The following is a 26,131-nucleotide window of genomic DNA, read 5'->3' as shown; positions in this document are numbered from 1 at the left end:
AGCTCTACAAGGGGGAGTGGTCCAAACTTTCTCTGGCTGTTGTGCAGGTCTGATCAGAAATAAGGAGCCTCTTTAAAGCTGTTGCTGCCAAAGGAGGTTCAACCTGTTGTTACAGCCAGGGTCCACTGACATTTTTATTTGTTTATTATTATTTGACTGTGAGCTATTTAATGGCTGTGTTCCTTAACAATATGAGGAATCAGGCCATAAACATCTAGTTATTTATTAACACCACATAAAAACAGGTTTGCATGAATGTAGCTGGACAAACTTCAAGGCAGCAAAATCAATGTCACTAGGCAAAAACCCTGAATATTTCACATCTCACATTCAATGGGTGCACCAAGGGAGACCTGCTCCCCCAAAATAGTGTGTATATAGTGTTGAAATATACATTAAATTTGATTGGAAGATTAGATAGTCCTTTATTGTCATTTAATTATACACAGTAGTGTACAGAGAACAAAATGTAATTGCACCAGCTCAGGCGAATAAAGCTGACCTAAAAACAACCAGAATAAATAGATTAATATAAAATATGCACTATAGAAAAAATGAAAAGATAAGTAAAGTGCTAAGTGTGGAATAAAAACATAGGTTAAGAATAATTAGTAAAATAAAGATGCTGCATCAATATATATATATATATATAAAGAGAATTTAAACTATATGAAAAGTAGGCCTACTTCTATAATTTATTAAGATGTGTGCATCTGAAATAATTTTTTTAATGGGTCATTTGCTGTTTTTACTGTCAGGGTGCGGCCATAGACTGTAAAAAGACTGTCAGGGTGCGGCGCGGCTCGCTCTATCGTATGGATTCCTGCGACCTGCCGTATACCGAAGCGTAACTGTCGCAAAGCCCCACTGTCGTGAACACTGGCCGCCCACTGAAGATGGCGGCGGAGCTGCACCCGCGGAGCGGAAAGCTGATCGGCCTGTCCAACTCCAACCGAACCGCCCGGCGCAACCAGCCGGTCCAGGAGTTCAACCACGGCCTGGTGCTGAGCAAGGAGCCGCTGAGGGACAGGGATGTCTTCACCGTCCGCATTGACAAGAAGGTAAACAACAACAGCCGCCACAGGCCGCCGCCGCCGCCGCTCCGCTGCGGGGGGAGAGCGGCGGTGGGCCGGGGGCCGGGGGCCGGGGTCCGGGCTGGCCGCAGTGGGGGCTCCGCTGCTCAGGGCGGCTCGCACGGCGGGACAGCGAGCAGGGCCGTCGGGGTGGTCCGGGTGAACCAGACCCGGTGTCGGGGGTTTACCGGGGACTCGGTGGACTCCTCGGTGAGTTACCGGAGGTTGAACGGACCGCGGGGCGGACGCAGCTCCGCCCGGTGCCGCCTCCTCGGAGCGGGCAGCGCCGAGCTAACGAGCCGTAGCAGCAGCAGCAGCAGCAGCAGGCGGTGTGTGTGTCTGTGTGTGTAGCTCTGCTGGACGGTGCTGTGGGGGCTCCGTGCTGTGTTTACCGGGGCTCGGTGCTGTTTATCGAGCCGCAGCAGCTGAGTAACGCCGCTAACGAGGCTCTGGGAGTGGACAGCGGTCGGTGCCTGTCAGCCCCCCGACCCCGGTCCGTCGGTCCGGTGGCTAATGCTGCTGCAGAGCCGGCTGTCAGAGAGCCACTCTGGACACAAATATAAACAATTAGCCTCTGTTTTTTTAATGTTTAGTGCCACTAATGATAATATAGCTACAGTGCTGTGTCTGAAGGCCTGAGCTCTTCTCTCTAATACTCTCACACATCTTGAGCCAAGCACAAAGACACCAGCAGCTCTGAGCAGTGTGAACACTAACAGGAATAACTCAGTAATTACACTAATCTAATCATGAACCGTCACTGGTGGGACATTTACTGTCATAATTATTATTCTAACAGTGAATTTGTAATAATTTAAAGATTATAAATATGGCAATGGGCAAAGTCTCCCCCTCATTCCTCAGGGAAAACATCATCATAAACTGTATATATACTATATTTCCTCATGCATTAGGTGATTTGTTGTTCATAATGCTTTAACATGAGTGGTTTTCTGTTTGTCCTGTTCTTGTATCTTCACATTTGTCAGTGCCTGTGCACATTTGTTTACAGTGTTTGGCTGTTTTCTAGTGGAGGATGGCTTCGTCCGTTGTAATGGCCTCTGCCTCTGCAGTCTGCCAACCTATGAGTTTATCAACGACACGGCAGATCTGGAGCGTGTGCCAATGCCAACTGGGCCACACACACACAGACACACACACCCTGTAAATAACAGTGTGTGCAGCCAAGACCCCTGTCCGTGTCCGTAGACAGGTGAGGTTAGGTTATTTAAAAAAAAACCAGCCATGCAAACAGAGGTCAAGCTGCATTGAGTGGAAGCAGAGCCAAGCATCCTGGGTAATAGCGCTATAGCAGCCTGATATCATATATAAAAGCTTCTCCATCCCCTATGGCGTTCTCAGTCTGATCATAAACGGCCTCATGCTCTGTCATGACATGCATTGCCCGTCTTAAAAAATCAATAACTTTCCATCACAGAGCACACACACACACACACACAGAGATTGTTATGAGTGACCGCCGGCCGGGCCGTCCCGTCAGCCGACATCCACTGAGCTGCTGTGGAAATTGGAAAATGAGTGCAGCAGAGAAGCAAATGAAGTGATTTAAATTATTACTTACTGCCAGTGGGGTTTGAGGGGTTTGGGTTTGTGTTTAAGACTGGAAGAAACAACTTCACTGTGGTTTGCAAAGTGATCCAAAGCTGAAATCAGCCACAGCCGCCGGCCCGGTGGGAGCTGAAACAGTCAGTTAGTTGACTTAATGGGATCTGTTTGGTTGAATGTCGTTTTGGGACTTTAGAAATTATGAAAAACAATTGTAATCATGAATAAATGAATAGTGCGAACCACAGGCTGCAGTATTTAAAGGCTGAATTGGACTTTTGCAACATTTGATTTGTCTAATTTGTTGAATTCAAGCAAGTTGAGATGAGTTTCATGTTTTCCAAATCTTACTTAGAGGTTTTTTGCTGGTTATTGTGAGATTTTCTTTGCTTTCTGCACCGTTCAGAGTTGAGTTGATAGATAATTTGTTGAATTCAAGCAAGTTTAGATGAGTTTCATGTTTTCCAAATCTTACTTAGAGGTTTTTTGCTTGTTATTGTGAGATTTTCTTTCCTTAGTTTCTGCACCATTCAGAGTTGAGTTGATAGATTTTGTCCATGTGTGTGTGTGTGTGTGTCTGTGTGTGTGTGTATGGCCTGAGAGCTTTCCCCCTGCTCTGTCCTGTCCCAGCACAGCTTTTGAATTTAAATCGCACACAGTTTAATTTTTCATTCTTTTTCAAAAAGGCTGTCCAGTCCGGTGGTCCTACTTGGCATGTGTGTGGCCGTATCCTGTAGTTACCGGGCTCCTGAACAGAGAGAGAGAGAGGGAGAGAGAGAGAGAGAGACTGAAGGCAGACACCCACAGGCTGCTGTTACATAAGTGAGCGGGCGAGAGAGGGGAAGGAGATGTCTGTCTCTCCTCCGCACAGCGACCCGGTCAGGCCGAGTTACTACTAAATCTGTTAACCTAGATACCCGGGCTGTCGTAGCACACTGCCTTACATAGCACCTGCTCAGGAGGAGGAACACCAGATGAAGAAGAAGAAGGAGGAGGAGGAGGAGGAAGAGGAGGAGGAGGAGGAGGCAGCAGACACGTCACAACGGGACAATGCTGTTTTTTGTTTTTTTAAATGATATCGAGCAGTTTTGGGGGATTCAGTTGTGTTTTGTCTCTGGCACAGAGGTGAGCTGCAGGAAAACAAAATCACAGGAGGAGGAGGAGGGAGGAGGTGGCAGAGCTTCAATGTTACGCCCAAGGTCACTTCATCGGGGTGGATTCCTGCCAACTTCAACTTAGAGTCCTGTGGAGAGACGAGGGAGCGGTTGGATATTGATCTCACGGTTAAGATTACCTTTGACTAAATTCTCCTCCTCCTGCCTCCAGGCGCAAACCGCACAGATTTTCTCTTGGATGTTTTTCCCTCCTCCTCCTCTTCCTCCTCCTCCTCCTCCTCCTCCTCCTCCTGAGGCCGGCAGGTGGAGGGCAGGGAGCCAGGAAGGAGATCACTCCTCTCCTCGGTGAGATGACGTGGGTTCGTGCCCCCGTGTCGGCGAAGCATCTGTCGGAGCGCATGAAGAGCGTGAATCTCCCAAGCAGCAGCAGCTGCAACCGGCTCCCTCCTAGTAGCTGACTCTGCAACTCTGTCATCATCATCATCATCGCAGAAGCAAAACAAACCTCCCCCCCGACCCGACCCGGAGGAATCAATGAAGTATCACATTATTGTCAAGCTTATGATGAGTTTTATGTTTCTGGGAAAAGAAACGGATACCTGAGGGGCCGCTACCGCCACCGCCACCGCCGCCACCGCCGGGGGTTATGGGATACGAGGCCAATGTCACACGCAAAGACACGGAGAGTGTTGCAGTGAAATGTTTGTGTGAGGGGAGAGAGGAGGAACAACGAAAAAGCAACAGAGGCCGGGTCGTCGGTGTTGTCACGTCTGGATGTGCAGCGGTTTCTGTGAAGATCATGATGGCAGTGAGGCTTGTTTGTTGAAGTGTTGTTTGTTCTGTGTGCATCACAAGGCCGGCAGCTCATATTGCTCTTATTATTGGTTTTGGTCAAAGAGAGAAGAGAAGATTGGAAAAAGGGAAACGATTCAAACCCGCTGTGTTTTTACCGTTAGTTCATGATCTGTCGATGTCGTTTCCTCACTTTAGATGAGCGGTGTGAGCGTCTCAAGGTTTTTCTAGGTATCAGATTAAACAGTATGGTCAGTTTTGGTACACTGCTAAAATTGGATTTTGCGTCAGAGGTTCCTCTAGAAATTATGTATTTTGTTTCAGATATTTCTATTGTGGAGCAAACAGTGTATCAGTACCACAACCTTCTTTTATATAGACATTGCCTCATAGCACAATATCTACAAACACAGTATGAAACTTGTAACATATAACAAAATTAAAGTAAATAAATAAATGAAAAACAATAGATGGGTAGATATACTGAAATAAAAAAGCTAAATTAAACCTCTAACTCCCATCCAGTGCTACTCAGGGTTGTACTATAAGAGATTATTGGTTTCCACACCTTTTTAAAAGTCTCCCAATCTCTTGTTAAGAGAATATCGAATCAGTGCAGGCCTTAAAAGTTGGTAGAAATTATACATTTTGAATAAAACCAAACACAGTAGTGCAGGGAAGGCCTCGTATTTAACCAGCTCAGCTCACCTGTCTGCATCTAACAAAAGAAAAGCATAGTGTTAAAGCTTATAAAACGTTATTGCACTAAAAAGGACGTTGTCTCAACTCTGTGGATCCACATCGACACCAAGCCGATCACATTCCTCTGATGTCACCGTCAGCTGATCAAACCAATAAATACATACCTGCAACCTGCAATCCGACCCCTGGGGGATTGTATTACAAGTCTCATACATATAAATCTGTCTATTATATTTGTTTGATCAGTGAGCTGTGATGTCAGCGGGATGTAACACTCTTCCTTCTCTTGGTCTTTGATCTGCTATCTAAATATAGGAGCGGGACGACGTGCACATGCACACAGCAGCTACCTCTCTGCATCGATACCGAGTCCGACCTCGCCTTCCACACTTTGGGACGGTGATGTGATGCTGCTGCTGCTGTGGTGGACGACCAGTGTTTGTTTGTTTCACCCTGGGTTCAGTTTGTTTTTCTTACTGTTTCTTTGCAAACCGCCGAAATGAAACTTCGATCATTTCTCTACAGTTGACAGCTGAGGTTTCGTTTGTGTGTTACAGTGTGGACACGACACGCTGTGCTGATTTTCTTTTCTTTTTTTCTTTTACGAGGGACTAAAAATAACCAGAGGGATCATACAACAAGGCACACTTCATCTTCCATAGAAATCTACCTGCAGTTTTTAGCTCAGTACCTTTCAGAGCTCTTTCAGCAGCAGCAGCTCCCACATCACGGCTTCAGTTTGTGGCGCTACTACGCTCTGAATCTGGTGTTAACATCAGCTCAGGATGATGAGTCTGTATTCTTCACATAGTTGAACTTTCCCTCTCTCTTTCTCTCTCCTCCTCCTCCTCCTCAGGTGAACTCGTGGAGCGGCTCCATCGAGATCGGCGTGACGGCCCTGGACCCCGCCGCGCTGGACTTCCCCAGCAGCGCCACGGGCCTCAAGGGCGGCTCCTGGATCGTGTCGGGCTGCTCGGTGCTGCGCGACGGCCGCTCGGTCCTGGAGGAGTACGGCCGGGACCTGGACCAGCTGGCCGAGGGCGACCGCGTGGGCATCCAGCGCAGCTCCCGCGGCGAGCTCCACCTCTGGGTGAACGGGCAGGACTGCGGCGCGGCGGCCAGCGGCCTGCCGCCCCGGCTCTGGGCCGTGGTGGACCTGTACGGCAAGTGCACCCAGGTGACGGTGGTGAGCTGCGAGCCGCCGCCGCCCTCCGCCGAGAGGGAGAGAGAGACAGTGGAGCGGGACGTGGAGGAGGATGAGGAGGACGAGGAAGAGGAGGAGGAGGAGGAGGTGGTGGTGCACGCGGTGCGGGACGACGCGGGAATGACGGCACTGATGAATGTGGCAGCGATGAATGGGATGATGAATGGAGACGAAGGTAGGGAGCGAAGGTTGTGTTTGTTTCTCTCCCACTCTGCAGGTTGGACTGTGATTTATTTATTTAGATTGAGGACTGTGTATATTAATGAACATTGTACATATATGTGAATATGCCAGATTGTAGCCATGGATAATTTCCATCCAGGCAGGTTGTTGTTGTTGTAATAGTAAAAAAGACACATGAGAAATACATAGGAGAACCATAGAAAACCAATACAAGGAATTACACTAAGAGGGACAGAATAATGACTCAACGAAGAACATACAAACACAAAAACAAAGAAAACAAAAGTACCTCTGTTGTAGTAGGCTACAAATCAAAATCAGCAGTGACCAGAACAAGAAAAGAAAAGAGAAAGAAAAAACGAATAATCTGTTGTCTCCTCCTGTCCTGTCAGTGCCTGAGCTGAGCTGCAGTCACAACAGACCGGACAAGTTTCCCAACAACCTGGAGCCCGACACTGGTAAGAAAACTGTTCTCAGATCAGCTCAGAGACTTTTAACCAACACCACCAGCAGAACCGGCCCAAGACATGAGCGAACTAAGCACTTGCTTAGTTCCCCATCACCACTAGGGGGCCCCCTAAAAGTAGTTAACTATAGTACGTAACTTCTGTCGACCCCTGGAGAAATCCTGCTTGATTACAAAAACGCTTAATTGTTGGTGTTGCACATTGCTGTTGCAGTTTATTCTATGTTCACGCTATGAGATAATAACAGAACGTTACGAGACAGAGTTGTTTTCAAGGCAAACGCAGGGACTGATGCCGAAAAACTGCCCCGATGGGAACGCCCATCAGTGGTTTTGCATGAATTTACTTAGAAAACAACTCTGTCTCGTAACGTTCTGTTATTATCTCATAGTGTGGTGAATGTGCAGGTCACAACTTGTCTACGAGAGCATTTTGGAGTTGTTGGATTGTGTATTTGATGAGTTCGATGAGGGAAACAAAGAAATCCCATTAGCCTCTGTAGTGTGGCTCTGAGCAGCTCACGGCTCTGCTCCACCGTTCTTAAAACAGCTTGCACCGACAATTAAAGGTAATGAACCTACTGCTGTGACTATAGGGATTATGGCAATGGGCCAGTTTGCCAAAATGTGGAACTATCCCTTTAAGTGTAAATCAACCCCAGGCTGCACTTTTAGCTGAATTTGGTTCCATTTCAAATTAAAAAACGTGCCAGGCTAAGATGGTGATTAGAAACATGAAATAAGTTTGTAGTAGGTGTGTAAATGATCAATAATCAGTATCATTGGCAGTAATAGAGGTTTGACCACCAGCAACTGACAGCGTCTCTCCCGTCTTCCTCTCTGTCCTCAGTGCTGACGGAGCACCAGCTCTTCGACGTGTTCAACAACGCAATAGTATCTTTTTATCGCTCCGAGGACGAGGGCGGAGGAGGGGAGGATGGAGGAGGCGGAGGAGGAACAGGAGGAGGCGGCGGAGGAGGAGGAGAAGGAGGAGGAGGAGGAAACACAGCCCCTGATTCCTCCTCCAGGAACGACAGAGGGAGCAGCAGCAGCGGAGGAGGAGCGGTGAACAGCGACAGCGGCACAGGGACGACAGGAGGAGGGACAGGAAGTGGCAGCGCCGGAGACGCCGGAAACACCAACAACGGTTCCTCCAGTAATGGAGGAGGAGGAGGAGGAGGAGGGGTGGGGCCGGCGCCGGGGGCCCTGACCCCCGGGATGACCACCAACGACGCGCTGCTCTTCCACGAGAAGTGCGGCACGCTGATCAAACTGAGCAACAACAACAAGACGGCGGAGCGGAGGAGACCGCTGGACGAGTTCAACAACGGCGTGGTGATGACCAACCGGCCGCTCCGACACAACGAGATGTTCGAGGTGATCGCTGATGTTTGCTCTCTCATGAATAGTAATGATAAAGTGGCGACTTGTTGACAGTTGTTATCAGTGCAGGTGTTTGTCTACGTCAGGAAGTGAGGCTGATATTTACCAAGTCAACAAAACACCTGAACTCAGATAGAAAGATGAAGATCATGAGTCTACATGTAATTTAAGTCATTTTCTGATCTGGATTTGTATTCAACCAACAGTCCTAAACCTAAAGATGCTGAATTTACAATAAGTTCAACCATATAAAAGCAAATATTTCACTTTTTTTGCTTTATGACTGGAATTAATGACTCATCAGTTTTCAGAATTGTTGCCACTTCTCTGTCGATGTGCTGTTTTTTTTAATTTTTTTTTATTAATTGACTCATTGTTTCTCGTAGTTTTTAACACAGTGATGTATGTGAGAGAAATGATGGTGGCCCAGCAGGTAAAAACATGACTAATTGAGATTTGTAAAGACTGATTCATCCTTTTGGACCATCCAAGGGGTTTGTTATTTGTGTATCATGTTGTGTTACAGGAGGTTGTACAGGGAAAGTCACTCTCTTCAGGTTGGAAGTATTATTTATCATAATCAATACGTAACAGTTTTTTTTGGGTGTGTGTGTTTAATAGATCCGTATTGATAAGCTGGTGGACAAGTGGTCCGGTTCAATAGAGATCGGCGTGACCACACACAACCCCAACAACCTGGACTATCCTGCAACTATGACCAATCTGCGCTCAGGTAACGCACGCACACACACACACACACACACACACACACACACACACACACACACCATGAGACGTCTGATGAAGGTCGCTGAGTAATGAACGACTTTCTGGCTCAGGTACAATCATGATGAGTGGCTGTGGGATACTAACCAACGGGAAAGGAACCCGCAGGGAATACTGTGAATTCAGCCTTGATGAGCTCCAGGTTGGTGACCACACACACACACACACACACACACACACACACACACACACACACACACACACACACACAGACAGTACAGGTGCATTTCAATACATTAGAATATCATGGAAAAGTCAATTTCCAGTAGTTCAAGTCAAACAGCCCCAACTAAGAATTTTAGGTCTTCATTCAATGTACAAGCCATAATCATTACAATTAAAATATAGTAAATAAATAAGGACATTAAATGTTTCATTCTGTGTGTAATGGATCTATATAATAATAATATATATATATATATATATATATATAATATAAAATATATTATTCCCCCTTTTTGAACTGAATTACTGACATACTGTACATAAATTGAGATTGAGCATTGAGATGCACCTGTGTATCTATCTATCTATAAATATATACCACCACCTGCTGTGCAAGTGAGTCTGTTAAATCTCTGCCTCCTCCTCCTGTCGTCTTTCAGGAGGGAGATCACATAGGGCTGATGCGTAAAGCCAGCGGCGCGCTCCATTTCTACATCAACGGCATCGACCAAGGTGAGACATCAAGAGGCGAAGAAAACTCAGCGCTGATGTGTGGGAGGGGGTTTGTCATTGTGATGCCTTTAAGAAGAAAACCAACCAGTCGGTTCAGATCAGAGATACGTGACCAGGAGGAACATGTTTTTGTTTCTCTCTGATCTCATGATGATAATTCTTGTAAAACAGATAAATCCTGCACCTCCCACTTCAAACCTCTCGATGTTTTTCCAGGTGTTGCGGCAGCGCAGACCCCCGGCGTGGTCTACGGCGTGGTGGACCTGTACGGCATGGCCGTCAAAGTCACCATCGTCCACAACCACAACCACAGCGACCGCCTCAGGCGCAACAACGCCATCATGAGGGCTCTGTCGCCGGACGTCGGTCGACCCCGGCCGTCCCTCTCCCTCACCCCGGACCCGGAGGGGCCCGACCGCCTGCTCTTCCACCCCAACTGTGGCCAGAAGGCCGCCATCATCAGCGACGGCAGGACGGCGCTGCGGCCACAGTGAGTCACCAATAATTTGACCAATAGATTTTGTAGAAGATGAAGCACGGAGATTAATACAGGGTTCCTACGCAAGTATGGAAAGTATGGAAAAGTATGGGAAATGGAAACTATTGTATGGAAATTATTTTATTTATCTTATCTTGGTTTGGTCTTACCTATTTGGGTTAATTGTTTTGTATGTGCTATTGTACTTAGCTAAATGATAAATTGCATGCTTTTTTTATATTATGCACATCTATTTACTTAAATATCACAAATTATTTGATCTTTTTTACAGAGAAGTCTGGAAATTAGGGTCTTGAAAAAGTATGGAATTTGGAAATTTCAAATGTGTAGGAACCCTGTTGATAAACTGACGCGTTTACACCCTCGTCACAGCGCCACCGATGACTTCAACCACGGCGTGGTCCTGAGCAGTCGGCCCCTGCGCTCCAACGAGGTGTTCCAGGTCCGCATCGACAAGATGGTGGACAAGTGGGCGGGTTCCATCGAGATCGGAGTCACGACGCACAACCCTGCGTACCTGCAGCTGCCCTCCACCATGACCAACCTGCGCTCAGGTAACAAAACAATAAAAAACAATAAAGTTTTCCCCCCGAGGAAGCTGATGAGTCATCAGGAGTGTGAGCTGCAGTTCAAACGCGTCACAACAGAAACAAACACGTGTTTTCCAGGGACGTGGATGATGACGGGGAACGGCGTGATGCACAACGGGACGACAATACTGGACGAGTACGGACACAACCTGGACCGGCTCAAGGCGAGTCCCACCCGTCACGCTGAGCTCTTCCTCTACAGTAAGGTTTTTTTGTATTTTTTTGTATTGACTCTTTCTCTCTGGCGTCTTCAGGCGGGCGACACGGTGGGCGTGGTGAGGAAAGAGGACGGCAGCCTCCACTTCTTCGTGAACGGTGTGGCTCAGGGCCCCGCCGCCTGGAACGTCCCCCCCAGCGTCTACGCCGTGGTGGACCTGTACGGGCAGGCGGCCCAGGCCACCATCATGGACGACATGGGTGAGAGAGAGAGAGACTGTTGGAGCAAAATGAAAATGGAAAAATTTCACCTCCAATGCTCAGGGCCGTTGTATAGGGGAGAAAGGTGACGATAATTCTAGGGGCCCAGCGCCCAGTGGGGCCCACAAAAACCCCAGTAGTCTAATCTTTGTATGACAGATTTATTCTGCATAAGACCATGACTAATACTCACAGTAATTCTGCATTAGCATCAAAACTAAATAAAAGGCTAAATAAAAAATGATAATACATACGTAGTCTAAGAAAAAAAAGTGGAAAAGTCAGGGGGCAGGGGCCCACTTTAGTATTCTTTCAGGGGCCCAGAATTCCTAGCAACGGCCCTGCAACGCTGCAAAGAAAAGTAAGAACAAGGAGTCACTAGATGCAACAAAACAATATAAGTCACATTACACCAACACTTAGGGTCGTTAAAGTCATGAAATTTTAGTTGATGATTAATAGCCATACAAAGAATTGCGAATAATGTTTAAATAGTCTTTTTCTAATTATTTTAAGCCACTATTATAGTGTAAGCCTAAACATGGTTCAATAATACACATACACCTTATAAAGAAGAAGATTTATTGGCATTAAATATGGGAACATATAAAAAAAACTGCATTTCTCTTTGACTTTAGGCTTTGCAACTAAATCCATGATGCTAATGTCAATAGCTACTCATCGAAATGCAGTCGTCGAATATTAGAAATTAAAGCGCCGGAGATGAACAGTTTGTGGTGCTCCACTCATGCGCAATTAAACCATAGAGAAACAGGTGGAAATCTGCCATGTCTGTTAGATTCATCCAGGTGTTTTTATACAGATGAATGGAAACGATTTTAATTATTTATGCAAATTATTAATTAATTATGCAAAAATAATTGCTATCATCTCAAATAATTGCTATCAACGAATGATGTAATAATTGTGACTGGCCTGCCATCACTCAAATCAACTAAAATCTGACCATAGAGGTTTAACACACTCTCTCTGGGCTCTGAGGAAACATCACAGCCTTTCCATAATAAAGATTTCGTTTATTATTCCTATCTTTCATGAGCAGTGGGTGATATTTGTATCACTTCCTTATTATTCCACCCTTTAAATTGTGATGTTTGACACGTATACAGCTTCATCACATCTAACGGGAATGTTCACACCGAATCCACTGATACATTATTAATGCATTTCCTGCCAATATGACACAATTGTCTTGGATTTCCAAAACAAATGGGAGACTTTTTTTTTTAGACTTTATTTATTTGCACATATAAAATAAAACAAAACATTTACTTATCTCTCTTACTAGTAAGAAAGATACGAAAAAAAGAAATGTGCAGGTGAGGTCTGAAACCCGAAAGGCTTATGACATGACCTCACCTTGATCTAACAAATAATTCAAGCACAGTAAAGAAATAATAATCACATACGTTGTGTAAGGTAGAGAAATAACAACATTTTTAAAAAGAGAGGAAAAAAATAAAGATAAGGGAAGATGTTGATAGTAAAAATAATAGTAGTAGTAATGATAACAACACTAAATAAATAAATAAACAAAAAGAGGTGAGAAAAGAAAGCGAGACAAAAGAAGAAAACTGATACAGGAGGAGTGAAGCACAGTTTCCCTGCAGCAACATGTTTCCAGCTCATTTGTCTCTGTAGTTGTTATTTGTGGTGGATCCAGTTGAAATCCTCAGTGCTGTCGTCACCATGTGTTCTCAGACTCGGGCTGCAGAGTTTCGCTCTCCATCTTGGAGTTAATCTTCCTCCGTGTTGTGGATTTGAGTATTGATGTTCGATAGACTTTGAAGATGAAGATCTGACTGTTTCCCCTCCTCTCCCTCTCTCTCAGTGGACCTCCCCCCTCTCCCGGAGGACAGCTCCGAGGGCCCCACGGCCATGTCGCCCGGCAGCCCCTGCTCGGTGGCCGGCGCCACCACGACCAGCGACCTGCGCTTCCACCAGCTGCACGGCACCAACGCCGTCATCACCAACGGGGGGCGCACCGCCCTGCGTCAGAACTGCCGCAGCGAGTTCAACGACGCCATCGTCATTTCCAACAGGTGACGAGACGCCACGGCGATCATGTCGTTGGTGTTTATGTTTTCATCCATCAGAAGCGGTGGCGGCGTAAAAACCCACAGGCTGCGGCTTTTTAAACAGCTGGAGCAGATTTCCTGTTTTTTGTTTTGAGCCGTTCAGATTCACCACATCAATTATCATCTGTGACAGTCAGCGGGCTAATTAAATCTCATTAATGGCACAGACTGACAACAACACAGCAGAGGACCAAGTGTTTCACTGTTTGAAACCGTACGACGTTTCATCCCGAGTCATTTCTCAATAATTATGATGCACAATAGTTCTGTTTTTTATTATTATTAGTGCGGTTAAAAGGTCACAAGATACAGATGAGCAGTTTGAGGTTGTGTGTAAGATCAAGAGTGTATAGAAGATGCCTGACATCACATGACATGGCAAGGCATCTTTATTTATATAGTGCATTTCATACCAAGGCAACTCAATGTGGTTTACATAAAGACAAAACGTTTAAAAAGAACAGCATAAAACAACGTAAAAACAAACAATGTTTAAAAAAAATTGTTAAAAAAAAGAGTTAAAGCTCAGCTATAAGCACATGAAAAGAGAAACGTTTTTAACCTGGATTAAATGATAAAAGTTTTCCATGACTCAGCAGTATTAACTCGTCTCCTCCGTGTTGCAGGTGCCTTCGAGATGGAGAGCTGTTTGAGATCGTTATTCAGAAGATGGTGGACCGCTGGTCGGGTTCAATAGAAGCAGGTGAGGTCTCCATGACGCTTTCTGTCTTCACATCATCTCACATTTCACATATTTAAACCATAATTTTCGACGTTAAGTGCACGCGTGTGCTGCTGTTCTGCGTCCAGGTGTGACGGCCATCAGGCCAGAGGAGCTGGAGTTTCCAAACACGATGACCGACATCGACTATGACACCTGGATGCTCAGGTAGAGATGCACCGTGGGAATTAGTTTTTTTTAACATTATAAAGTTGTAGACATCCATATTTTTAGAATAATTCCCTTTTATTTATTTTATGACTTTCAGTTTTTCAAATTTTGGTTGTAAACTCTTTTGTGTCTGCCCTTGTTCACAGTGGTACGGCCATCATGCAGGACGGCAACACGATGCGAAACAACTACGGCTGTGACCTGGACTCTCTGACCACGGGCTCTCGCATCGGCATGATGCGCTCAGCTACTGGCGACCTCCACTATTACATCAACGGCGTGGACCAGGGCATGGCGTGCTCCGGCCTACCACCAGGTAGAGAGTCAGTGACGGCACTAGTGATACCACTGGGCTTGAACTGGGAGTGTATTTCATACCTCACCCGTCTCTCTTTCTCTCTCTCTCTGTCTCTCTCTCTCTCAGAGGTGTATGCGGTGATTGACCTGTACGGTCAGTGTGTCCAGGTGTCCATCACCAGCTCCTCAGGACCACTGGACAACAGCCTCTGTACCAGCAACATCACCGAGAAGAGCTTCCCCATTCACTCACCAGGTACCAGCAGCAGCAGCAGCAGGGTCCTTACACACCTTTAAAAACACACATTTACAAAGTGCTTGACAAAAACAACATATGGAGACCACAGAAGACAAGTCACATAGAGATGGACCACATACAGCAACACAGACAAAACAAGAAGAACCCAACAACAAATTGAGACCAGGAGGAGTCGTATTAAGATGCAGGATGCAGTTCATTAGATAAAATAAATAAAAGGATTATATATGGTAAAAGAAGATGAGATGAGACACAATAAGATAAAAAATGATGGGATAAAAGAGTTAAAACAGAAGAAGGCGTAAAAGTAAAACTAAGAGCCTCTGAGTAAAACTGTTAAGATAAAATAACCAGGAGAGTAAAGGTACATTAAGACAGAAATGATGGGAAATAAAAGGAAAACAATAAGAAGATGATAAAAAAGATAAAAGCAATTCTGTAAAAGTAGGTTTTAAGATTTGATTTATATTTTGTATAAATCTGTAATTAAATAAACAATAAACCAGAGGAAGAAACAGGAAAAAAACGTCACTGATACCTCATAACCATCTTTCTTTTTCTGTCGTGTGTGTGTGTGTGTGTGTGTGTGTGTGTGTGTGTGTGTGTGTGTGTGTGTAGTAGCAGGCGTGGCTCATCGGCTCCACAGTAAACACGGTAAGAACGTGGTGCTGCTGGGCGAAGGCTGTCAGGCCATCAGGGTCGGAGGTTACGCCCACGGCATCGTGTTCAGCGCCAAGGAGCTGAAGGCAGACGAGCTGTTTGAGGTGAGAGACGGTTCACAGAGAAAAAAAGAAAAAAAACCCAACCATCCAGACCTTCTCCTCTTCCTGTTGTGTGTGTAAAAACGACTTTATTAATATTCTCTCGTCTCCTCCTCCTCCTCCTCCTCCTCCTCCTCTGCAGGTGAGGATTGATGAGGTGGACGAGCAGTGGTGCGGCTCGCTGCACATCGGCCTGACCACGCTGGCGCCTCCGGAGCTGCCGTCCTGCCCGCTGTCGGGCCTCTCCCCCTCCCTCCCCCACCTCCGCACCAAGGTCACCTGGCTGCTCTGCGGCTCCGAGGTCCGTCGCAACGGCGTGCTGCAGCGCCAGAACTACGGCAGCTCGCTGGACCGGCTGACGGTGAGTTCTGCAACCTGAGCTGCACCGATATATAAAAGCTCCCGGCGGCCGGACGCCGGTCGGGGTGGTAATCCGTACAGACGACCGCAGCCGATTGTTAGATCTGGTTGCAGGTCGTGACGTTCCTCCCCCTCCGGCTGGTTCAAAGCCCCGGCTTAAGTAGATAAGGTGTTATCAGAGCTCGGAGGCTCCACAGAAGCACAGACAGAAATCAGCTTCATCTTAAAACACAAAACTCACGTCTTTTCATGTTAAGCTGCTTATTCTCCAACCAGATTTTCATTTTTTTTCTCTTTTTATTCTCTGATCTGTTTGATTGCATCACTTTAAGCCGTTTATCACTGTAGTGTTTGATTTTTTTTATTTTTTATGTCGAATCACTGTAAAGTATCTTTTTGAAAACAACAGGACCACTTCACTCACTGTTCAAGCTAAAGAGTTAACACTTGGCCATAATGTGAAAGAAATGTGCTCATTTGATATTGACTTGAGGCAACAGAAGCCACAGACTCAGACCGACACATCAGGTGAATATTAAGGAAGTATATTATAATGACAGTCTTCAGTGTTTCTCATTTCAAATAAATTAAATCAGTAAATAAATTTAAATCTAAATGTAAATGGTTTATTACCTCATGTTCTGTGATTTATAGTTGTAGCATGATGCAGATAAACCCCCAGTTTAATTCAATCCTTATGCTTTTTATCAGATAGATGTGGAAAAGTATTGACATTCTTCACAATTACTGTGTAGCTTCAGTACGGTGGCCCTGAAGGCTCAACACACTGCAGCTCAACCCTAACCCTGGCCAAATTGATGCAGTTGCTTTTGTAATTTGCAGTGTGTTTGTGTCTTTGCAGGTGTTTTTTTTATGTTGCAGCGCACTGAGCCCTCAGGGCCACCGTACTGTAGGATTCTTATTTTGAGCTTTCATGCACATTTGCAGCGTTTTTTTAAAAAGAGAAAGCACATTTAGAAACATCAGTATCTCTCTCTTGTCATAAAACCACTCTGTGTTCCTCTAGAAGACAAAATCTGTATTTTTATTTAATTTTCTGTCCAAATGAAGCAGTGGACATTCGTCTCTTTCCTCCCTGAGACGGTTAAGACGTTAAAACTGAACGTGTGTTTCCAGGTTGGGAACCGTGTGGGCGTGAAGCGGTGCAGTGATGACACCATGCACATCTACATCGACGGAGAAGACATGGGACCTGCTGCTACTGCAGTGGCCAAGGTACACACACACTCACTCACTCTGTCTCACACATACACACACACACACCTGCAGTAGATTGATTTCTCCTCGGCCCCACGCTGCCGTTCAGCTGCTCTCCTCCTCCTGCCTCCTGCAGAATGTGTTTGCGGTGCTGGACCTGTACGGGCGGATCACGGCCGTGTCCATCGTCAGCTCCTCTCTGATGGAGGACATGGAGAGCGTCAAGGCGCCGTCGCTCTCCTCCGACAGCTGCAGCGAAGGAGAGGAGGACAGCACCCCGGTCAGAGAGGTAGGAGCCACGGGACAGTCTGTCCGTCTGCAGCGTGTTCACAAGTTACCGAACATCTGGACAGGACAGCTCGGCCCAGTTGTTTTTGTTTTGTTTTTTTAAGCGATGATTTTTTTTTTCAGACTGTTTCAGATCTTTACTGTATCCTTGCACACTTTTTATTGCAAGTCCCTCTTTCTTCTATTTTCCTATATTTATATATTTAGGTATTGTAGCTGTCGTATTTATTGTTTCTGACTGTGACTATTAGCCATTACCTTCCATTAGGACCTAATGTATCCAGTCACGACAGCTTAGTATTTATTGTATGTATTCATTGCACTTTACCTTTGTATATTGATGCTGTTTCTATTGATTGTATTTTGATGTTGTTGATTTGAATTCCTCACACTCAGACGTGTGGGAAAGTGATTGGTTTGTGTCACACAGCCACTCCTATTTAAGATGGCTTCCTGTGTTGGCACAAACATTTGCTTGAAAACGGTCTAGTACCGAAACGTTGCAATAATTTCTGCGAGTTGGCTATGTTTGCGGGAACTCTTCTTTGTTTAATTGTCACCCTCCAACGCACCTGCCAAGGAAATAGATGTGCGAAGATTTTAGCTTTTTCTGAAGCGATGATTCCCAATAAAACATCACCGTGTCCCGTCCTCAGGTGGAGGTGGCGGAGCCGTGCGCGCTGGTGCCCACCGTCATGGCGTTCCTGGAGAACCACGGGAAGAACATCCAGCTGTCCAACCAGAACCTGACGGCGGCCCGCGTGTCCAGCTACAACCAGGGGCTGCTGGTCACCGCCCAGCCGCTGCCTCGCCAGCAGCTGTTCCAGGTACGGACCCGGTGTGGCGCGTGGAGTTTAGGTTATTGAGCTCACTGTTTTGAGCAGGCAGGCGCCACCATATTAAAGGGGCAACACCGGTTCGATTCCCCCCGGTGTGGCCTTTGCTGCATGTCATGCCCCTCCCTTCGCCTCTCAATATCCTGTCTCTCTCAACTGTTCTATCAATTAAAGGCAAACATACTTTAAATAATGAAAAAATTATTGATGTATAAGAAATGTTTTTGCTTTAAAGGGATAGTTCAACATTTTGGCAAATTGACCCATTGTCATAATTCCTATAGTTTTAGGAGTAGGTTTGTTACCTTTAATTGGATTTACCTCTAAAACAACTCTGTCTCGTAACGTTCTGTTATTATCTCATAGCGTGGTGAATGTGCAGGTCACAACTTGTCCACCAGAGCGTTTTGGAGTTGTCGGATTGTGTATTTGATGAGTTTGATGAGGGAAACCAAGAAATCCCATGAGCCTCCGTAGCGTAGCTCTGAGCAGCTCGCGGCTCTACTCCGCCATTCTAAAAATAGCTTGCACCGACAATTAAAGGTAACAAACCTACTGCTATGACTACAGGGATTATGACAATAGGCCAATTTTCCAAAATATTGAACTATCCCTTTAAATTTGATATATTATCTTTTATTCTTTTAACTCTTTAGTTGCTTCACATCTCAGCGTTTTCTTTCATTTCAATATCCTTAAATAAAGGATATTGAAATAAAAAAAATGTATAATCAAATTAAAATCAAAAACATTTTATTATACATCAATGAATTTCTCATGATACCTGATGCGTTTAATTTATTTAAACCCTTATGAGATTTGTTATGTCACAACATTTATTGTCCAGCCTCCAGGAGACCAGAGTGTGGTTTCTTTCAGTTCACTTGAATTTGATTTTTGATCAATTTGGTCAATTATTTTTAACGAACCCCTCACAAACATTGGACGGAGCCTTGAGATTTAGGAGTGCAGGAAATAAATAAATTAGCTAAATGAAGAAGTAAATAATGACATCTGATGTGAATGTAAAGACATTTTTGTTGTTGTTTTGTCGTTGCCAGTTTCAGATCGACCGTCTGAACCCCTCATGGACGTCGTCGCTGTCGTTAGGGGTCATAGGTCACTCCCCCGACCGGCTCAACTTCCCCTCCACGGCGTGCTGTCTGAAACGCTCGGCCTGGCTGCTGCAGAGAGACTCCGTCTTCCACAACTCACTAAAGGTGCATACCGACTAAATCTGTATCATATTGAGGATGTCTTGTTTGTCTCGCATGAGAAAACAAATCATCAGCTCTTCTGTAACGGTCCAGCGCTGTCCGGTTTTTCATGTTCTCCCCTCCTCCCCTGCTCAGATATGTGAGAACTACGGTCCTAACCTGGACACGTGTCCAGAGGGGACGGTGTTGGGTCTGCTGGTGGACGCCAACAGTTGTCTCCACCTCTACGTCAACGGCATGGACCAGGGTATGGCGGCGCAGGACATCCCATCACCCTGCTACCCCTTCATCGACCTCTACGGCCAGTGTGAACAGGTCTGCACACACACACACACACACACACACACCTGCTCTGTGCACCTTGTTTACTACAAATATGATTTAGATATTTCAAATATATAAAAAGTATTTTTCAATCTCGATTTTGTCCCTTTTTCTAACTTGCATGATTTTAATTTGAGCAAGAAAGTTTTTCAGAGCTTTGTCAGGTTGTTGTTAAACTATAAAATAATGTAGTAGATAATAAACATAAATAATAACTGTCATATTTCCCCGTGGTCTTGGTGTTTCATTGTGGATGTAGATCTTTATATGGATCCACACTGAGTAATATCAACACCATTTTTTAAAAATCAGATCTGGATTCACCAAAGTTTGTTTGTGACCCAGTGAAGCTGTTACATCCCTCTCGCTAAGGTACTGTACTAATTGTGTTGTCATCCCGGCAGGTTACCATAGTGACGAACAATGTGCCAGCAGTGGGTGGAGAGAGCGGCGAGACCCGTTGTCAGGGCGACATGGAGAAGGCCGACATGGTTGACGGTACGAGGCAGAAGATTTTTAAACTGTTTCTTTCTGTACATCTGCCCGTCTGGTCCGACTGTGAGTGAGTTTCTCTTCTTCTGTGCAGGAATCAAAGAGAGTGTGTGCTGGACGCCGCCTCCGGAGGTCAACCCCAACAAGACCTGCGAGTACCAGGCGCTGTGCTCACGCTTCAAGGACCTGCTCACGTTACCAGGTGAGTCTGACCCTCCCCCACCACCTCCTCCTCCCCCCAGCCTGTGTCTCTTTAAACTACTACTACTACTTAACTTCTACTTGCACTTTAGAACCATACTGCCCTACAAAGGCAAAGTGCAGTATCTGTAAAAATGCCAAACTGAGAAAAACAGCTTTTTGTGTTTTTCATTGTCAGGTTTAAGCATCAAATTATGAATAACTACCAAGTCTATAATTGATTAGATAAAGGTGGACTGAATTAAATGTATTTTGTAGTTTGTCTTTCTGACCAATTTTGACCGTTTTATGGCAGATACTGCACTTTTGCCTTGGTTTTGGTGCAGATGCGGCACTTTGCCTTGGTTTTACAGTGCTTTTTTGGATGGACAACAACAAAATAAAAAGCCCAATAACTCTGGAAATGTTAGCAGTACCAATATCAAATTCTACCAGATTGAAGAGAATATGCCACACTTTTGATTGGTCAAAAAAAGAAAAAATGCAGATACTGCACTTTGCCTTTGTAGGGCAGCATAGATCTCAGATTATTTATTATATTTTATTAACTTATATTAGTAAATCTTGCCTTGTATCCTTTTTTTTCTCCCTTTTTTTAAGCGAAACATTATCTTGTTTTTATGTGTGCAAGTGCATGAAAATGACTATTAAACTGAATCTGAATCTGAATTAACGCCGCTCTCCTCCACCGCTGTTTCACCAAAGACGGCTACTTCAACGAGGATGCCAAGTACAACCTGTGTTACTGTGAGTCCTGCCACAAGCTGCGGGGAGACGAGGCGTATTACAAGAGAGGCGAGCCGCCCCGCGACTACGCCCTGCCCTTCGGATGGTGCCGCTTCGCCCTCAGGTGACACGCTGCTTCGACTTGCTGATGTCTGATTGTCTTGTATAACAGGGTTCTTCCCACGTGTCCTGGAAAACCTGGAAAATGGTTGACCAATTTTTCCAGTCAAATGTCCTGGAAAAGCTTGAGTTGTCCTGGGAAATTATTGATCACAATCGTGACAGATTTATTTTCCAAAGAAGTGCCTAGTAAGAAAACTAGAGACTTTGAGTTCATACTTTGAGTCCAGTATTGGACCAATTGTCTCCGCTGCTGAGTGACAGATAGAGCAGTAGCAGAGAGCTGTCATGGGAGTGGTTTAAAAACAAAAACAACATGTTTTTGTGTTGTTCTATGATAAATTTGTCATAATTAATTAGTTAGAGCACATCTTTAAATCAGACTTCTGGCAGAGATAATGAGAGAGAGGAATAAACATAGAAACAAACTGGTTAAATGTACAAACATAAGGTGCAAATGTCAAATAGAAAACAGATTTCAAGATAAGAGTGTGAACCCTGTGTAATATTGATATCTCCTCTGTGTGTGCAGGATCAAAACCCACTGTGAGGTATCTAATGCACTGAAGAAGTGGCACATTGCGTACCACGGCACAAGTGTGGGAGCCCTGCGACGCACGCTGGACCACAGCCAGCTGCTGCCTGGTAGGACGACGGCCGATTCGATTAGCTCTGACGTACAGAGTCCTTCCAGAAACACATGAATATTTGATGCTGTTTGATTATATTGTTGTTGTTGTTGTTGTTGTTGTTGATGATGGAAAAGTGCGTAGCAGCTTCTCTGGCTGTTGCACCGATCTGTTGGACAAGAGCATCACGTGTCACTGACATGTTGTTACAGGGACGTCGTCCATCTTCTCGGTGTCTCCGGTGAAGGCGGAGGGGCCCAACGGCTACACGGAACCAGAGGAGAACAGCGCGCCGGGCAGGGAGGTTCCCAGAGTGCGGCTCTCTCCGACCATGCGCTACTCCGGCTTGGAGATGTTTGCTCCCAAAGTGCAGTAAGTTCACCTGCTTGTTTTTTTCTTTTTTTTAAACATTTTTTCCTTATTATTGTTATCATCATCACAGGTCACATAACACAGCTGACATCGATCTCTTAGTTCACAGTTATTATAAAGAAACAGCTTATGAAAACAGTTGTTAAGTACTGTAAACGTGTAATGTTAAATAAAGTGCTGAAAACAAAAATAAAACCCATGTTATTCCCATACTGCAGTGTCTGTGAGTCAGCACAGTGTGCAAAATATATATTTGTAAGAAAGAAACAAAACTAACTAAAGACAGAAACGAAAAGTGGTACAACAAAAGAACAATGATGAATGAAAGATGGGCTAGTAACAACAGGTGCATTCACTTGTAGGGAGACTGTCAAGTATATTGTCTAAGTTTTAAAATATGTTAGTTCAGAGACCAGGCAATCCTTTTCAAACCACCAGAGAGATGAACAAAAAAGTTAAGTGGACAAAGAGGGTAATTTACGGGTAGTTTGCTAAGTCTCTGGGCTGTCACTGACATTCGTACATTCGTTCGACCATTTTGACCATGACCATTAATTTATCCATTTGTTGACGAAGTGAGAAAGTTACGACGAGGTCCACATTGCGGAAAAAAAAAATTCACAGACTTCAAGAATAAATTCATAATTTTACGTGAAAAAGTCATAATATTTTAACCTGTTGTTTTGAGAGGAAGGTTGTTTAAAAAAATTCTCGTAAAATTGACTTTTTCTCATAAAAGTATAACTTTATTCTTGTAAAATTATGACTTTTTTTCTTGTAAAATTGACTTTATTTTCGTAAAAGTATAACTTTTTTCTCATAAAATTGACTTAATGCTCTCAAAAGTATAACTTTTTTCTCGTAAAATTATGACTTTACTCTCGTAAAATTCTGGTAAAAAGTCTGTGAAAATGTTTTTCTCGATGTGGCCCTAATACTCCGCTGTAAAAAGTAATCCTTTCCATTACATATATACTGTATCATCTGTTTGTTTTTGTCCTGCATGAAGAAGGAGACGGAGCAACAACACTCAGTCTAAATCTCTTCTCTCTCCCCCGGTGCAGATTTCGGGACCCCCGCTCTCACCGCTGCCACCAGGCCCAGGTGGGATTCCAGGTGTGCGTGCGTCCGGGCTCCTACAAGGTGGGACCCCAGACGCTGGGCCACAGCGAGCCCCTGGACCCCCGCTTCAGCAACTCAGAGATCGAGTGGATCACGAAGGAGCAGGGCGGCACGCTCCTCTACGGCCTGCTCGTCCGGATCGAGTGAACGGAGCGAAAACAAGGGAGGCAATCGGGTGGAAGTGGAGGGGAGGGGTCCGGCGGCACCTCCTCGTACTTTTAATAAACTGACAACCAAATCCAACCCCTGCCTTGAGCAAGAGACTCCTCTGGAATCCAGATGTTCCTACTCTGGGTTGTTGACAAATCAGCATTATTTTTGTTTAGTTTTTTTTGTTTTTTGTTTCTTTTGGTGTTGCTCTTGGAGTCTTTTCACAGCCGGGGGCTACGGCGGTTTCAAAGAAGAACAGACACTGCCTGCACTTTATGTTTTGGACACTCGTGGGCGATTTTTTTTTTTAAACTAACTTCTCATCGACACGACATGTTTGTTCATTCACTGCAGTTAGTTATTATTTTTCCCCCGAGATCTAATTTTCTTCCTCACAAACAGCTACTTTTTTTTTTTTCTTTTTACCTTTCGGCACTTATTTTAACACTCACCCCCCCTGCTCTGGTCAGTGTTTTACTTTTGGAGGAGCTGTCCCCTGCCAACCTGCACGTAAACGGACTGTCACCTAAAAGAGACTGAAACGTGGGTCAAAAATATAAAAAAAAGAGGGAAAAAAACAAACAAACTAAGACTTCACAAGAAGATGAAAACAAGGAAAACCCAAGAGTGTCTTGTGACTGTGACTTCTTTGAGGGGGGGGATTTTAAAAACTGGAGGAAGAAAAAATGTTTACACATGTACCACTGTTTGTTGCTGTCCTCTTTGTGTCTCCACATTAGCTCTGGCTACTTTTCTTAGTCCTGTTTGCATTTTTGTCACGGCCCAGCCTCACCTCTCACTCCTCTAGACAAATGAAGAAAAAGAAAAAAAATCACAGACGTAAAACTGTGGAGAAAACTGGAAAAGTTTGACAGAAAATTTGAACGACTGGCAAATGATTAGCGCTACATGTGAAAGGATACATCATGAAATATTTAAATATTATATATATATATATATAGATTTACTTAGGTATTTGGTGGGTTGTGATGCACCCACTGCTGCTGGCACAAGCGCTAAAGATGTAGAGGAACTTTTATACGTTTTGGGAAATAAGCTTATCCGCTTTCTTGCCTAGAGTTAGATAAGACGATTTACACCACTGTCATGTCTGTGCAGTAAATACAAAGCTACAGCATGGAGCCAGCTGTCCTGGATGGATCCCATAGAGAAGCTGTGGGGAAAGTCAAAATATTTGATGAACCAATCACAGTTGAGATTGGTTTTAAAGTAATTTCCTCCTGAGCTGAAAAACACAGTTTGAAAACAATTGACAAAATGTGTTGTTGGCTAACTTCAACCTTAGCTTTAGCCTTAGCTTACCTAGCTTTAGCTTAGCTTTTCTATGGGAAGCAACCATCCACTCAGTTCAGAGGAGGACATCCACCAACCAGCAGCTCTAAAACTCACCCATTAAGACGTTATCTTGTTTGTTTAATCTCTACAAAGAATTCATCAGTTATTATGGCAAATAATTCATTTTTTGTTGGAGCAGTCGGTCATTTCTTGGCCGGAAGGTTACCGGTTTCCAGGCAACCAACGGACACTCCACTGGTTGCCTGGAAACCGGTAACGGGCATTCCACTGGTTGCCTGGAAACCGGTAACTGTCAAGGCCAACACATAAAAAAACCTCCAACTGTGAATTTTATTTTACCACTGAGTTTTGTACAGATTAAACAAAGGAGATATAAAGTGTTGGGCAGTGAGGTTTGGCAGTGCTGGTAGGTCGGTTTGTCACCGATAAACAGAGGAAAAATGGCTCTAGCTTCATGTTAGTATTAGCATACATATGGAGGAGTACTGACAGTCCTCAAGAGCGAATAACTGCTATTCCCAAAATGTGACTTAAGTGTTTTTAAAGGTGGTTTATAATGGATTGAAGCCAAAGGGTTCAAGTGCTTTTCCACATCACTCCCACTCCGCCCCCCTTCCTTCCTTCCATCCATCCCCTCCACCGTTTACATTATTAGATCCACACCCTCCTCCGCTCCTCCATCCATCCGTCATGTGTTGAGTGTTTACCGGGCAGGACCTCCAGAGCCGACCCCCGTCGTCTGCACACCACCACCTGTGCTGGTGTTTACATGTGAATGTTATCAATTAGGGCTCTGCGGTTCTATTATTACATCGACTAACATTGATTTACATTTGTCAACATGTTTGTACAAGGGTTTTATTATTTGATCCAGAACATCCACCTTAATGACTGATTGTATGTGAACAGCTTTCTGAAGCGTTTTCTTTTTTCTTTCCTTTTTCCACCACCCTCAGTCCTGTTGCCAATTTGATAAAAACCTGCTACAGAACAAGAA

The 26,131-nt window shown here is 44.7% G+C and overlaps 1 protein-coding gene across 1 annotated transcript; it reads left to right on the top strand.

The window, feature by feature from the left end:
- The first annotated feature begins 845 nt into the window (after positions 1-845).
- neurl4 (neuralized E3 ubiquitin protein ligase 4) lies at positions 846-24,572 on the top strand. Its single transcript, XM_085759673.1, has 29 exons — positions 846-1,061; positions 6,105-6,627; positions 7,028-7,093; positions 7,952-8,478; positions 9,106-9,217; positions 9,324-9,412; positions 9,876-9,948; positions 10,165-10,438; positions 10,820-11,001; positions 11,116-11,201; positions 11,292-11,454; positions 13,307-13,517; positions 14,180-14,256; positions 14,364-14,442; positions 14,592-14,761; positions 14,870-14,998; positions 15,620-15,765; positions 15,905-16,123; positions 17,260-17,358; positions 17,477-17,629; positions 18,285-18,455; positions 19,526-19,684; positions 19,817-19,996; positions 20,410-20,503; positions 20,592-20,699; positions 21,404-21,548; positions 22,077-22,189; positions 22,386-22,545; positions 23,610-24,572. The coding sequence occupies exons 1-29, from the start codon at positions 897-899 to the stop codon at positions 23,812-23,814; spliced, it is 4,878 nt and encodes a 1,625-aa protein (XP_085615799.1). The 5' UTR covers positions 846-896; the 3' UTR covers positions 23,815-24,572.
- The last annotated feature ends 1,559 nt before the right edge of the window (positions 24,573-26,131 follow it).

Source organism: Trachurus japonicus, chromosome 18 (assembly GCF_045865225.1).
Source record: "Trachurus japonicus isolate A0001 chromosome 18, Traja_1.0".
In the NCBI taxonomy this organism is placed as follows: domain Eukaryota; kingdom Metazoa; phylum Chordata; class Actinopteri; order Carangiformes; family Carangidae; genus Trachurus; species Trachurus japonicus.
Note: the sequence above shows the minus strand (reverse complement) of the source record. Positions and strands in the feature narration are given on the sequence as shown.